Genomic DNA, 15,492 nt, shown 5'->3' on the forward strand with positions numbered 1-15,492 from the left:
AAGAAGAAGACGGTAACCTGCAACTCGATCGTGCCCTCCAGCATGCGATTTTCAGGTAGAAAGCTGATCGACGTGCGAACCTCTTCCCTCCGACGTGCGAACCTCTCCCCTTCGACGCGCGAACCTCCCCCAAGGTATGTAGGGTTCGACTTCTTCTTCTTGGACATTTAGGGTTTACATCCTGTGGCATAATGGAGATGAGAATTTTTTTATTTTTTAGTTCATATTGATTAAGTAGTGTAAATCTCTAGAAGATGATGATGAGATTTCGCAGCACAAATAATTATCTCACAATTGGGGTGATGATCTTGCGATATGTGCTCATATGTTGAGATTTTTACCTCATTTTCTTGTATATTTCGATTTTATTTGGCGATTATTGTTAAGTGATTCAAAAAATGAGGGAGCTTATTGAATCATTGAATTTAATTATCTGGATTTGTCTAATTTGTATTTCTGATTCACATTGACATATTTAAATCCAATATTGGTAAGTATTTTTGAAAATCTTTTGGAAGTGAGAGCCTCTGTAAGAGGAATCCATATCATATCTATTTATCTCAAATGTTGTTTTTATTCACATGTGAGGGTAAATTATGAAACTATTGATCATTTTTTGAAAAAAATAAAATAAAAAAGAGTTAGAAAATATCAATTATTTATGTTAAGTTTGGATTGATGAGTTAACCAGGTTATTTTGTTATTATAAATGCTTTAACTTGTGTATTATCTAAAATGTTTGATGAACAGTTTACCATTCCAATGCTTCAGCTTGTTTGGGAATGCATTTAGCTTATCTTCTTAGTTGTCAGTTCCTAATTTCATTATCAACCTCTACCATGACAAATATAACTTATTTGGCAACTTGTGATCCTAAAATGCCTCTCCACATATTGTATTGATGAGTATTAAGTATTGTTATTGATTTTCTCTGCTTTCACATTTGATTTTTTTTCTATAAATGAATGTTAAGTGTTTATTAAATACCATTGGAGTGGGAAGACTATAGTTAAAATTATTGATTCAGACTTATATGGCTACTTGGACATGGTGTATGACATCTACGATTAACTCATCACACAAGTGCCTATGGGTCACAATGTAGTTTTCAAAGTGAAGTGTATACTACCAAACAATGAGATAAGGGAGGTAACAGATGATCCATCAGTGTATGAGTTGTTTGGTTTGCATAGTTGTAATATGATAAATATATATGTAGATGACATTGTTCACAGCAAGTCTGCAACCGATGAATTTACAATTAACCAGTTCCCTAGCAGCCTGGTTAATGATAGAGATGGTGAACTTGATGATGAACCTGCTGGACAATGTCAACAGCCTTTGCAACCATATGGTGCTCGTCCTGGTCAGAGCAAGGGGAAAATTGATGTATGTAGGGCTATTACTAGTGCTAATAGTAGTGGAAGTGAAAGTACTACTGCAAGTGCTACAGCTACTGCTAGGGGAGGTAAATGTACCAAGACCATTGCAAGGTGTGTGAGCACTGCTACTTCTAGTGGAGGAGCTAGTAGCAGAAGTGAAGCTACTGGTAAGAGACTGAGAGTGTATGATGAGGTTGTCGGGACTATTAGCAACAACAATGTATGTTTGGATGACTCTATGGTTAGATATGATGAATATTAGAAAATTGGCAGTGAAGATGAGTGTGATGATAAAAGTGAAAGAGAATATGGTAAAAATGACAGTGAATCTATAAATGATGATGGTATGGGAAAAATGTTGAGGATTCAATTTATGATGACCTATATGGATATGAATATGAAGAGTTATGGTAAATTTGGTGAACATAACTATGTGGGTAAAAATGGCAAGATGGAGATATCTGGAGGTAATGTGTATGGAAGTGTGCACCATTTCAGAAAAGCTTTGAGAGAGTATATACTACAAGAACAAGTATGCTACATCTAGATGAATAGCAATGAAACTTCTTCAACAATTGAATGTTCAACCATAAATGAAAATAGAAACCATGACCGATCATATGCAGAAAACATGATGATCTTCAGTTCCACTACACCAAGCTGTACAGGGCACGCAGGATTGCCCTGGAGATTAATGAAGTAAGCCATTCCACGTTATATGCAAAATTATCTGCTTATGCTAGGTTGGTACTTCAGAAGGATGTTGGGAGTATTTTTAAGATCCAGTTTGAGACTATGAACCGTATGTCAGATAATTCGATTTTTAAAATATTATTTATCTGTTTTGATGCTTGCAGTAAGGGTTTCTTGAGAGGATGTAGACAGTTCATTGGTCTTGATGGCTGCCACCTCAAGGGCTGATATGGAGGGGTTATGTTGAGTGCAATATCTATTGATGGGAACAACGGTATTTTTCCTATTGCATATCGTGTAGTTGAAGTTTAGTGTAAGGATAGCTGGATGTGGTTTATGAATAATTTACGAGATGCTCTACTTGTTGACAGTGATGATATGTCACTCACGTTCATGTCAAACAGACATAAGGTATACTTTTCTTTTTATTTTTTCCTTTTTTTTTGTTTTTTATAAGTATTTTCAATTGCTCATCTTAATGTCATAACATTTTCCATATGTGTTGTGTATGGACTATCATATGTGATTTCCACAATCTTCCTTTGTGCTCACCAAAGAATTTGCATTAGGCATCTATATCAAAACCTGAAGGTAAATCACCCTGGTATGCTATTGAGACTACACTTTTTGGTTGTCTCACAAGCTTCAACTGAACCTCAGTTTCAAAAGGAAATGAATAGCATCAAGGAGATTAAGGAGAAGACATACTTGTACGAATGAAACCCCCCCCCCCCGAGGACGTGGTAAATGCATGCCTTTGATATAGGAGCAATGAGTGACCATATCACGAACAATATAACTGAGTCATTTAATCAATGGGTTGAAAACTTAAGGAGCAAACCCATTATCACATTGGTTGATCACCTGAGGGTGAAAATAATGGGTAGGCTACATAAAAGGTATGAAAAGGCAACCATGTGGGAGGGTAAAGTAACACCAAGGGTTATGGTGAAGTTGAACAATGTTTAGCAAGAAGCAAGGCGTTGCAGGTGTCGACCAACAGGTGAAGGTCAATTTGAGATCTTAGATAAATTTGGAAACAGATTTGTGGTTAATCTGAACCATTACATATGTGATTGTAGAGTTTGAGAAATCACTGGCATACCTTTATCCATGTTGCAGCTTCTATATCATACATAAGGGGAGAGTTGGTCAACTATCGTGATCCATTTTTCAGTATTGGAAAATACTTGGATACATACAACGAGATGATCCATCCACTTTCAGATATGGCAGGATTGAAGGACGATGCTCATAATGAGAGAGTACTACCACCAAATATGAAGAGGTTACTAGATAGACCTCACAAAACCAGAAAAAAGATAAGCAGGAGAAGCACTTCTTTCAGATTTCAATAAGAGATCATCATCAATTAGATGGGACATCTACAAGAAGGAAGGACACAATAGGAGGACATGCCCGAGGGCTGGAGATGCTGAGCATGATGGATGTACTAGTAAAAAGAAGAAAATGAAGGTAAATGCAACTCACTTTATTTATTCAGTTGAAACTTGTTTAATAAATATCTCATACTTATTTTTTGTTGTGTAGAAGAAACATAAAGGAGAGAGTCAAGATGAGATCAACACATTTCAACGAATGACTAAATCACAGGTATCTATGGCTAGTACAGTTGGGGTTTACAAGACAAGGTACTGACCAAACATAAGACCAATCGAGCAAAGGGGATAGCAAGTGAGAGGGAGAATAAATGAAGCACAAGCAATTTGAATGTTTTAATTTAGAACAATAAAATAATGTTATATTAAGTTACTTTTTATGAGTTTAAGAAAGTTAGGTGTTTCCTTATGGTATTTGATGTTTTTGACGGATTTGATTTTTGTAAGAACTATTTATATTTCACACTATACATGGTTGTACGGAATATGTCATGAATAGGTTTTTTAACAAGTATTCATGGATATGTTTTGGATGTTTATTCATGATATAGGTTGTGATGAAATATGTTGGTTTCAGGTGTGTAATGTTACAAGTATTTAATTAAGATATTGTCAATTTAATATTAGACATGGGATGTCAATTTGGTATGAGAAAATCACATTGTTGATTTAAAATTATTTATTTACAATTATTAAATATCATTTTATAGCCAAAATGCTGTCCGTTTACAGTCAAAATGTTGCCCATTTGTTTTAGGAACTCATCACAATGCTGACCCTCTCTCCCTCAAAATGTTACCCATTCAATTTGAAGGTCATGATTAACCAACATCTTAGTAATAAGAACAGTGAGAATGAACGATTTCATTTAGTTCAGATTATTACATACTCAACACAACTTCACTATTAAACATTGTAAAATCATTTTTTAACACATAATACTAAACACACCACCACAAGCACACCAATTAAAATTTTCATCTTTCCATACGCTTTCTCTAAATGCTTAATTATTTTCTTCAAGGCACGAATCTCTTATTTCATCTGTTGACTCTGGATTATTTCACCAACAACTGCTTATGAATTAATTGCAGGGGGTGGCAAAAGTCTTGGTGCAGCTATAGGTTCACATCATGAGAATAATCGACATCCTCTTGGTGCTTCAGGGCAGCAGTAGTACAACATGTTTGGGTTTGAACTAGACTCTGAAATTCACACCAATGCCCTTTTTGGGTTAAGGACATTTGCATATAACATTCATAAACCTTAATCCACTTTGGTTGCTGTCATTGACACTCGTGGTAGACATCGGTTATCTGTAAATTAAACATGATAAAAGTGGATTACAATATATTAGCATCCAGAGTATGAGAAATGCTCAAAATATAAACCCATAACTCAAACATAGGGAACACAAGTCATAGATCTATAACGGAAAAAACACTGAAAAAAGCCAAAATGCTGTCCATTTATGACCAAATGTCAATCACACCGAGTTATATGACAACTCATAAAAATAAGGGTAATTTACAACGCCACCCCCTGGAGAATGCCAATATTATAAGGACACCCCCTCTCTTTCACCAAATTGGACTCGGACCCCCTGCCGTCAGTCAACATTACAGAATATACCAAGAATGTTGATATCAGCAGTTCATATTTTTTTAAAATACCATTTTACCCTTAAAAATAGGGGAGTGCCGAAATTGCCCTTAAAGATTTTATTCCCAAAATCGATTGAAGAAGAAAACCTAACTCACAACCTAACTTTGAGCAGTGAATCAATAAAGTATGGAGACAAGCAGCCCTTAGAGCATGGATTGAACCAGTTGAAGGGGACGAAGAGTACTTTCAATTCTTCAAAAGGCTAGAAGAGCGGAACAGAGAAACATCAGGAAAAAAAAAAAGGGAGAAAAATCAGAGAAAGAAAAGAAACTCAGCTCTACTTTCAGCTGAACCGGGACGAAGCACAGAGAAAAAACATAGAAAAAAAAAAACTTCAGCCGAACCTGGTGGAAAAACAGAGAGAGAGAGAGAGAGAGAGAGAGAGAGAGAGAGAGAGAGAACGTAAAACTCGGCACAGAGAAAAAACATAGAAAAAAAAAAAATCAACCAACCTGTGAAAAACAGAGAGAGAGAGAGAGAGAGAGAGAGAGAGAGAGAGAGGAAACGCAACTCGCCAAAGAAAACATAGAAAAAAAAAAACATAGAAAAAAAAAAAACTTCAGCCGAACCTGGTGGAAAAACAGAGAGAGAGAGAGAGAGAGAGAGAAAACCTTAGCACGGCAAAACTCGCCGGCGACTGTCCTGTTTATCTTGGCTGGAACTCATCTGAACCTTTGGTAGAGGAGAGAAGGAGAATGAAATGGTAAAAAAGTAAAGAGGGGTATTTTGGGATAATGAAAATGGGTAACTTACCAGTGTTTTACTCATAAGGGCAAAAACGTCATTTCAAAGTATTTTGTAACACTGACTGACGGCAGGGGGTCCGAGTCCAATTTGGTGAAAGAGAGGGGGTGTCCCTATAATATTGGCATTCTCCAGGGGGTGGCGTTGTAAATTACCCTAAAAATAATAGCAATAGAAGACATAGGCGAACAATTTGTAAGAAGGGGGAGGGGTGAAGAAAAAGTATAAAACAATATCCATTCCATGTAAGATATTGAAGATAAGTCCCTTTGAAATTGGTCATATTCCACAATTAACACTGAGAATTTTTTATCATACTTTTAAAGCCATACAAATCCCAAACAGTGTGCTCTCAAATCCCAATTTTGAAGGTCGAAGACACCAACATAAACCCAACTCTCTCCTTCGAGTCCAATTCCATTAAGAAATACTGAAAAATGAAATAACCAAACTCTAGATTAACCAAGGAAGAAGAACCATAAATGTCAAAAAAGAAGAAGCCGAACACTATATACCTTGGGAGAGGTTTGCACGCAAGAGGGAAGAGGTTCGCACGCCAGTCAGCTTTCTACCTGAGAATCGCACATCGGAGGGCACGATCGAGTTGCAGGTTACCATATTCTTCTTCTTCTTGTTCGACCCTATTTGAGTGAGTGAGGAGTGAGAGGGAGATGGGTTTAGAAGAAGAAATGAAAGGGAGGGCAATATTGTTATCTCACAATAAGTGGGGGTGTTTTGGGTATATTGTAAAAAAACTAACCGATTTTCATTCACTTAACACGGTCGACTAACGGCAGGGACTGATTTGAAATTTTTTGAATTTTTAGGGGATGGCTTTGACGTATTGAAAAGTCCAGGAGGTGACATTGAATAAGGACAAAAGTTCAGGGGATGGCAATGCAATTTTCTCTATATAAAAGTTGGGAGAGGGATAGGTATGCTATTCTAATAAGAGCGTACTCAATGCACGACCCATTTTTATCCTGAGCAATTGACATGTGTACAAAATGGATCCAACGGCTGTTATTATTTCCCATTAAAAAACCATCCACTTTATCCTTAACCCATACCCGGGCGCCGTGCTAACCTACAACTCATCCCTTCTCTTTCGAACTCTTCTCTGAATAATGCAATTAAATCTGTCTTCTTTCTCTCGCAAGTCTCTTCGACCCAACAGAAGAAGTACTAGCCAGTACTGCTCAGCCTCACGAGAAGGTAGTCGCGATGAGTTCTGAAAACCCTGGCCTCAAATATTCTGTTTATCTGGAGAACATGGAAGAGCTTGAGAAGGTATTCAAGCGATTCGACGCTAATGGCGATGGCAAGATCTCTTCCACGGAGCTTGGCAATGTTCTCAATGCTCTTGGCCCCGAGACTTCGCCGGAAGAAATCCAAAGGATGATGGCTGACATTGATACTGATGGAGATGGCTTCATCGATCTCCAAGAGTTCGCTAATTTCCACCGCGGAGGTAAGAACGGAGATGCGAGAAAGCTGGTGGGATGAAGGAATTGAAAGATGCTTTCAATATGTACGATCGGGATCAGAATGGATTGATATCCGTGACGAAACTTGAATCTGTAGAGCTTCTTCTCATTAAACTTGAATCTGTGAATCCTCACTCTGTAGCAGAAGCTCTCGGGGTGGGCAGTTCGGAAGACAGTAGTTCGAAAGAGAAGGGATGAGTTGCAGGTTAGGTCTGATTTGTGGAGAAAATAGAAGAAAGATTTCAGATGGGGAAGGATACAGCGCTCGGGTATGGGTTAAGGACAAAAATGGGTGGTTTTTTCATAAAAATTATTAACAGCCGTTGGATTGCTTATGTACACATGTCATTTACCTTGATAGGAGAGGAGCCGGATCCGTTATTTTGAGAATTCACAACATTCGCTTTGATGTGGACAACACCAATGAAAATGCGCACGAAAACATCTGACTATATCAAGGTGTAAAGCGCTAGACAACCAGACCCTCAAGATTCCTTTCCTCTTAAGATTTCTATGTAATTTTTCAAAACAGGAAGGGTTTGTAATATAATCATAGTCAGACGGCCATATAAAAAATCCAAAAAGTTAATAAAAACTCCCATAATACAGAATTTTTATTTTTTTCGGTTATTTAAATCGAAACAAACGGGAATAAGATCGCAAAATCGAATCTCATACGTCAATCTCAGACCTCACCCCTGCACTCGTTGTCGAGTATTGGCCGTTGGATGGATCTGTAATTCCGAACCCACCATTCGGCCTGGAGACCTTTGGAGGAAGGATCTGCTGCTTTCTCGTTTCCCCCCCAAAAAGTTTTCCCCTAAAACTTAAAAATTGTCGCGCGCCAAAACGTGATGTCTGTCGCTTTCCATTTCTATCATCCTCCCTCCCATGACGGGTTTGCGATTTGTGAACAATCTGAGTTGAAGCAGAAAGGTATAATAGTGCTCAATCGCTCAATCTCTTCACTATCTTACAAAGATTTCAGATTCAGTACCCGCAAAGGCGAGTGACGATGGATTCGACGGCCACTAAACCTAACAAACCTAGCGGCGTCTACCACATCGGGGGAATTCCGGTGGAGTTCCCGTACAAACCCTATGGTACTCAGCTGGCATTCATGGGCAGGGTGATTTCAACCCTAGATCGAGCTCAGAGTCAAGGTCATTGTCATGCATTACTTGAATCACCGACTGGGACTGGGAAATCTCTGTCGCTCCTCTGCTCTACGCTTGCATGGCAGCAGAACCAAAACACGAAGAATCTTTCTGAATCCAAACCAGCTCCCGAGGCCTTATCTGATCCCATCGCACATGGTGGTGGATTTATTCCTGAACCAGAACCTTCCGGTAATCATGCTACTTAATATGTGTATTAGCTAGAAATCCTTGCTTGTTGCTCCACCCTAGTTTCCATCGCCCGTATGGCATATACCATTGCTTGTGGCTAATAGACAAGTATTTTGTGATTATCTTGCACATCAATATTGGACATTTACATTTCTATTTTCTTGTGTGGCACGTGGAATATTTTTGTGGCTTGTAAAATTAATTTAATGGTACTATTGTTATTGATTTAGTGGATTAGTGGACAGGTTTTGTGGATGGTGAGCCACTTTGTAGTCCTTGGCTTACATGTGCATCGTTGGACTATGATGGGTTTGAAGGGTGTAAATAAAAAATGCTCAGATTATGGGAGACATGATGAATAGTCTCTCAATAGTCGTTGCCCATAAGTTTTATGAAGTCCTTTGATGAAAAGACCTCGTGTACATTGAGTGTTGATCTTAGTGATTGTTTTCCATTGCTAGTGACTTGAAAATTATGGAACTGTATACTCACCTACAAAATTTCATTTTGAAAAGATTTATTGTAAAAGGTGTTTTTATCTAGTAACTTCAAAATATCATAAATTTCCTCTCATTGTTCTATAGAAAGTAATGTCTATATTTTTAGTCCATATCTCTTGTCTAGGTGAATATTGGCAAGTGTCAAAGGTAAGCCCAAGGGGCATTTTGAATGTGGTCATTAGGTGGCTAGCATCTCTCTTGGGGTTGGATTTTATGGTTGGTCATCTACACCTTAGAGATTAGGATCAAATCTCGGTTTCAGACTTTGTTTAGGCCGAAATGTGCCAGATCTTGTTTTAAGGTTTTGACATTGAGCCCTCCCTAGGTTGAAACCTAGGGTCAAAACTTAGGTTTCATTTTAGATTGGCTCAAAAGAGAGAAACTCTGTGATTTTGGTCAGTTTTGATCGAGACCAGTTTCTTGTATATATATTATCTCAGTCACACAACAAGGGACGAAGCTCAAAATACCGGATTGTGGTATATCTAACCATCAGTTGGGGTGAACACCTTGATTGCTTATGATGTCTTTGAAAATTCAAGTGGCATCATTTTGTGATCATCTACGAATCACTCAATAAGGTTAGACTTAACTCACAAAAATGGGGTATGCATTTTTCTTTAGATTTCTCATTGGATAATCAACATGTATGTCAATTGTTGTTTTGGATTTTATATTTTGTTTTTCTAGGGCACTGTTTCTAACTTTAATTACCATAAGGAAATTGACAATACCTAGAGTGTAAAATCTGGAGTGGCTTTGAGGGGAAATGCATGAGCCATCTTGAACTTGAAATCTGCCTCTTCAAGCTTCTGACTCTAGTGCACCATTATGTTGATCTTGTCTGTGTGCTGTCTTTTTTTTTTCTCCTTAATATAAATATTTTATAATAAATGTTTTATATAGGATATCTGAGGGCACTAAAGAGCAGTCACTCTGTGAGTATGGATGGGGTGATGATAGTGTGCTGTTATGGTTCATTTGATCTAATGGAACATATCATGTTATCTTCTGACTCATCAGAAAAACCAAGAGCTGTGACAGTTCTTTGATTAGAATCTTGGTTTCCATGCATAGTTTGACAGTTCTAACAACATTTTTCAAATGGAATTGCTCAGGTAATTCAATACCGGGAGCTCTACAACCATCTCCATCTGCAATGAACAGTATGAGTCCAAAGAAAAAGACACCTACCATCTTTTATGCCTCGTGAGTTTTATTTTTCTCTGCATCAGAATTAGACACAATTGCTGTCTTCATGCAGCTAATGTGAGAAATTTATGGTAATGTTACTTAGGTAATCTATTATACAGTGAAGTTGGATGAATTAAAATGTAATTCATGGACTTTTGATGGAAGATTTGATTCAGTGAAGAGATGATAAAGTTGAAACTATTCTTAGTGTTTGTTTGATAGATGCTACTATTGTTGCTCAATCATTATTATTATTTGAAGTAATAACTTGCCTTCCATTGGTTATATAAGGAGGACACATTCACAAATTAGTCAATTGATTCGGGAATACCGCAAAACATCATATCGAGTTAAAATGGCAGTTTTGGTAGGTCCTAATACTCTTAAATGTTGTCATTTATTTCTTTTGTTTTGATGAGTTGATAACATCTCCACTTCGCTTGCTGTAGATTTCTAACCTACTTGCTATCAATTGTATTAGATGCTCATATTCTTTTAATGGTAACATGTGTATTAATCATTAATTTAAAATTTAGGGTTTCATTTCTTACAGATGGTTGTTAAGACGATGTCCTGAGAGGATGTATATTAAATTTTATTTATTTTATTTTTATTTAGCCAGCAAGCATTGGGGTGCTTTAGTTAACCCTTTTAATTTTTTTTTATCTTTATTCCCCTTTAGTTTCTAAGAACCTTGGAGGTACTTCCTAAAATGATTAAGCAATGTGTTGATCCTCAATCTCTTTTTTTTTTCCCCTTCAATCACCTTCATTTCCAATACGTCGGTATAATTGCTGTCAAGTAGGGTGGATATGCAACAAAGCTCGGATTTTGCTCCTGAGTATGTCATGCAATCAGTCTATCAAAATAATTCGTTGGTCTCCATGTCAATTATCCTATGTATATTTCATATAGTTTGCGATGGTAAAACTTTTTCCAATTTTCAAATATAGATTTGTTTCATGTAGGTATGCCTTGAAACAAATAAATTCACTATACATACAGCCACTGGGTCCACGTATGCTCGAAAATCTTGACAAAAAATTTAGTGGTTTCTAGTGTTGCTGAAACTGATGGAACTTTAGGTCATTTGAGAGTTTGAGTCACAAGAGAAATGGACTTTGTTGTCCTGAATAATAGTGAATAATAACTAACAAGAATTTTGGTTTACTGGAATTCTTATTTTGGTTTTGGTTTTGATAATAACTAGGATGAAATCTACAAAGCTAGAGTTTGGATGGGATTGGAAAGAACTGAAGAAGCATAGAAGAAATCAAGAAGCAAAAAAGAACAAGAAGAAATGTAAAAAAAGGGAAGATTAAGAAAGAGAGTGTTACAACAATTTATCCCAAATGCTCGAGCTTTAAATTAAAGGCAACAACAATGTATTTCAACACACAACAACCCGCCCTGCACATGCAGGTCCACACGCATGCACGGCTCTGAATGTGACACCATCACATGACACCAAGGGGCACAAAGCTTAGGGGCACAATAACACACGACACAAACCCCTCACACATACTAGGGATCGGGCACCTGCCCTCCTGGCTTTGATACCATATTACTACTGATTATCCCAAAATCTCGAGCTGTCAAGTAAAGGCTACAATAGTATATATATCAGCACACAATAACAGAGAGAAAAGGCAGAAAATACAAGCAGAAAAAAATTGGATAGGATAAAAATATAAAAAAATTTCCCTTAGATTTAACTGGATATCGATGTTCTTTCTGAGTTTGTACTACAAATTCAGTTTTGAGTGAAATTGAAACCTAAATTTACTAGTTGACGGCCAAAATTTAAGACCTGGGTGGGCATACCTTAACATCATATATAAAGTTGATTGATTTTGGGCCTACAAAAACAACACCTAAGAGCAAAAATTAACCAGAGAAATTGAAGGTTTATGATCTCCCATGGTCAATTTCCTTTTGAGTAATCATTGAATAAGTTTATACTTGTAGATTAGGGCTTGTAAAACGGATTTTGCTGTCCAACCATAGTTATCAAGGCCTCGCCTAGGCCACAAAGCCACTAGTTTCCTGTCAAGGTGCCATGCCAAACAGAGGGGAAATATGTGACAAAGGGAAGGGGGAAAGAGGGGAAGAAGAAAAAACATCTCTAGATTTGGCAAACATACTTGGAATTGGCATAAAAATATGGCAGTTGAGGCCTTACCTTGGGCAGATTGGCTTTGCCAATGACTCAACTAAGCTTTGAGGCTGTTGTCGACGGGCTTGGTGCCAATAACAACTATGTCCTTAATATTTGCAATGGATGAGATAAAATCTCCAAACATGAATATTTTATCTGTGTGCAACAATTAACTACTGATAGTTTTGATTTATAACAATAAAGGTGATATTTAAAGTTGCATTAATTGTAGAGGAATAAAACTAAATTTGGATTTATGCTAGAAAGATCAACCACAAAAGCTTTATATTTTTTTGGGGTGAATAAATATTTGCATCAACAAGAGGAATAATATACAAAGGGAAGAGGGTGGAGCCACAAGGGACAAGACCTCAAGGGAGGGGGCAACATCAGGGGGACAAGAGCCCAACTAAGAGAAAGTATACATTAAGGGGGCAATGATGGAGGAGGGGAGGCCCAAGGAGACAACAATGAGACTGTTCCTTGGTGTGTCACGAACACGGCGACGTCGAAGACAACTAAGCTTGAAGCTTGCCTCAAAGTAGATGGCTTTCCAATTCTTATCGAAAGATCAAGAGTTGGAAGTCCATCTATGAAGATTGTGCTCCATCCAAACGTGACTAATCGTGGCACCAAAAGCTAGCTTCCCAATCAAATCACAAATAGAAGACTCTCCATAAGTCATGTCAGTCTAGATCCATTCTTTAGATAAAGGAAGGATTCTCTTGCTGGATGGCCAACGCCCAACAGGAGCGGAGGACCCTCTTCCAAACAAAGGAGAAGGGGCAAGAGAAGATAATCTGGTCTACATCTTCAGTACCATTCCATCAGAGGCAGCAAGAGGGGGGGAACTTGAATATGCCGGTATATGAGAAAAGATTGCATGGGAAGGTAGTAAGTGAGAGCTCGTCAGGCCATAAAGCTATGACTAGGAATGTGGCCTTTAAACCAGATAGTGTTACTGCCAAGGCACAACCTTTGGAACAGATGAAATCCCCAGCAGAGGTAGAGGTAAACAATCCCTAGGAAGAGAGAAGCCAAAGGGTTTGTCCCTTCCACGGTGGCCGGGAGGGATAGGGGCACGAAAGCTTTATATCTGCTTAGGAGACTAATGGAAAGATTTAAAGAATGTAAGAAGCATTTTCATATGGTTTTTATTGGCTTAGAAAAAGCTTATGATAGAGTCCCTTGAGAGTTAATTTGGCAAGTGTTACAAAAGAAAAGTATTCTGAGTAAATATGTGGATGTAGTTAAAGATATGTATAAGGGTGTAGTGACTACTGACTAGTGCAAGGATTGGAGGGGGGGAGGGTAGCGAATTCTCGATTACAGTTGAGCTGACTAAAGGCATTAAAAGATCAAATTCTGTGGTGTATGCTTTTTGCTGATAATATTTTTTTGGGTGAATAAGAAATATATAACAAGGGAGAAAAAAGGGGATGGGGAATATACAAGGCTCCAAAGGGGAAAATCAAGGTTCCGAGGGGAGCAAAGCACAACCAAAGGAGGCTACACCCCTAGGGGGGATGGGGAAACAAAAGCGATGAAGTAAACCCTTAGAAGCAATAATAAGTCGGTTCCTGGGGGAGTCCACAACATGGCTACCAAGGACCGAAGAAAGCTTAGAGGAGAGGAGACATCGAAGTGGATGACATTCTAAATCTTGTCGAATGATCTAGAGTTGTAAGTCCATCTACGAAGATTACACTCCAACCAAATATGGTTGATGGCAGCACAAAGCATGAACTTTCCGGTAGTGTCACATATAGAGTTCCCAACAAATGTCATATCAATCCATATCCATTCTCTCGTAAGTGGGAGGGGTCTTCTACTAGCAGGCGAACATTTCGCAAGGACACCCTTCTAGATGGAGGAGAAAAAGGGGTAACAAAAGAAGAGATATTATTCCAACTTCCAACTCATGCAACAAGCGGGGGAGGGGGACGGAGATATGACGGAAAATGAGAAAGGATTGGGTGGAAGACAGTTGGAGAGCGTTCTCCAAGCGGTGAAGCTATGACGAGGGATGTGAGATTTGAACCAAACGACTTTATGCCAAGGGGAAGAAGAGGCATGGGAATGAACTAGGTGCCAAGCATGGGAATAGGAAAAGCAACCCAAGGAAGAAGGGGACCAGATGATGCGTATCTGCCACTAAGAGGAGGTAGGGAAGGGAGAGAGGACCAGCTGGGAGAAAGAGAGAGGGAAGGGGGCAATAGACTAGGAACCATTGGAGATAAAGGAGGTGATAAGGGCATCCTTGGGGATCCCCGAAGAGTAAATGGTTCAAGGACCCATTTTTAGGAAAAGGATATCATCAGGGTGTCAACTGTTAAGCCAAAAGGAGGTGGAGGACATGTCCCCGATATTGGAGTGGATGGCATTCAAGGCAATAGCTCTAGCTTGGAGGATTTTGCTCCACACCCAGGAAATGTCCGAGGAGAGGGGAGTTCCAGAGGAAATTATTGTGGAGGAGAGAGGAGTAGACCCAAGAAACCCAGATGTTGTTTTGCTTGGAAACTAATTTCCAGATAAGCTTGATGATGCTTGGAGAGTTGGCATATTTGATTCTACACAAACTATGACCAAGACCACCTTCAGCCGTGGGCAGGCAGGCAGGTAGACAGAGGACCATCGGATGGGATGGAGGAATTTGGATGAATTAACCCCTTTCCAGAGATAAGTGCAAAAAAAGGATTTGATGGATTTGATGATCGATTTTGGAAGCTCAAAGACTCTCGACTAGTAGATCTAAGAGGATTGAAGAACTGATCAGATGAGCTCGACGCGTCTGAGTAAGAAAGGATCTTGCCTTTCCAAAGCTGAAGCTTCTTGCCGATATTGCTCAACATGGGAGCACAATGATGGGCCATCAGCCTGGCAGTGTTTAGTGGGAGGCTAAGGTATTTAACGGGGAGCG

General features: G+C 38.6%; 1 protein-coding gene, 1 long non-coding RNA gene and 1 pseudogene across 7 annotated transcripts in view; 2 read left to right on the plus strand and 1 right to left on the minus strand.

The window, feature by feature from the left end:
* Window positions 1-4,573: 4,573 nt before the first annotated feature.
* Window positions 4,574-6,586, minus strand: LOC122090495. The gene is made up of 3 exons (XR_006143660.1): window positions 6,400-6,586; window positions 6,203-6,314; window positions 4,574-4,791 (listed from the first exon to the last, which is right to left on the minus strand). It is a non-coding gene; the product is annotated as an uncharacterized LOC122090495 (long non-coding RNA).
* Window positions 6,587-6,967: 381 nt separating this feature from the next.
* LOC122090494 lies at window positions 6,968-7,991 on the plus strand (annotated as a pseudogene).
* A 93-nt stretch (window positions 7,992-8,084) lies between these two features.
* The window catches only part of LOC122090493 (Fanconi anemia group J protein homolog), a 31,670-nt gene continuing 24,262 nt past the window's right edge, over window positions 8,085-15,492 (plus strand). For 5 of the 6 annotated variants that reach the window (XR_006143658.1, XR_006143659.1, XM_042660112.1 and 2 more), the window contains exons 1-3: window positions 8,085-8,720; window positions 10,339-10,429; window positions 10,706-10,781. Coding sequence is in view for 4 of the 6 variants with exons in the window: in XM_042660112.1 (XP_042516046.1) it covers window positions 8,387-8,720; window positions 10,339-10,429; window positions 10,706-10,781 (501 nt within the window). In the remaining 2 variants the exon portion in view is untranslated. Of the gene's footprint in view, window positions 8,721-9,589; window positions 9,802-10,338; window positions 10,430-10,705; window positions 10,782-15,492 lie in introns of those variants that run through there. The other variant, XM_042660115.1, reaches the window with a different exon arrangement.

The sequence above is a fragment of the Macadamia integrifolia genome, chromosome 10 (assembly GCF_013358625.1).
Source record: "Macadamia integrifolia cultivar HAES 741 chromosome 10, SCU_Mint_v3, whole genome shotgun sequence".
Lineage (NCBI taxonomy): Eukaryota > Viridiplantae > Streptophyta > Magnoliopsida > Proteales > Proteaceae > Macadamia > Macadamia integrifolia.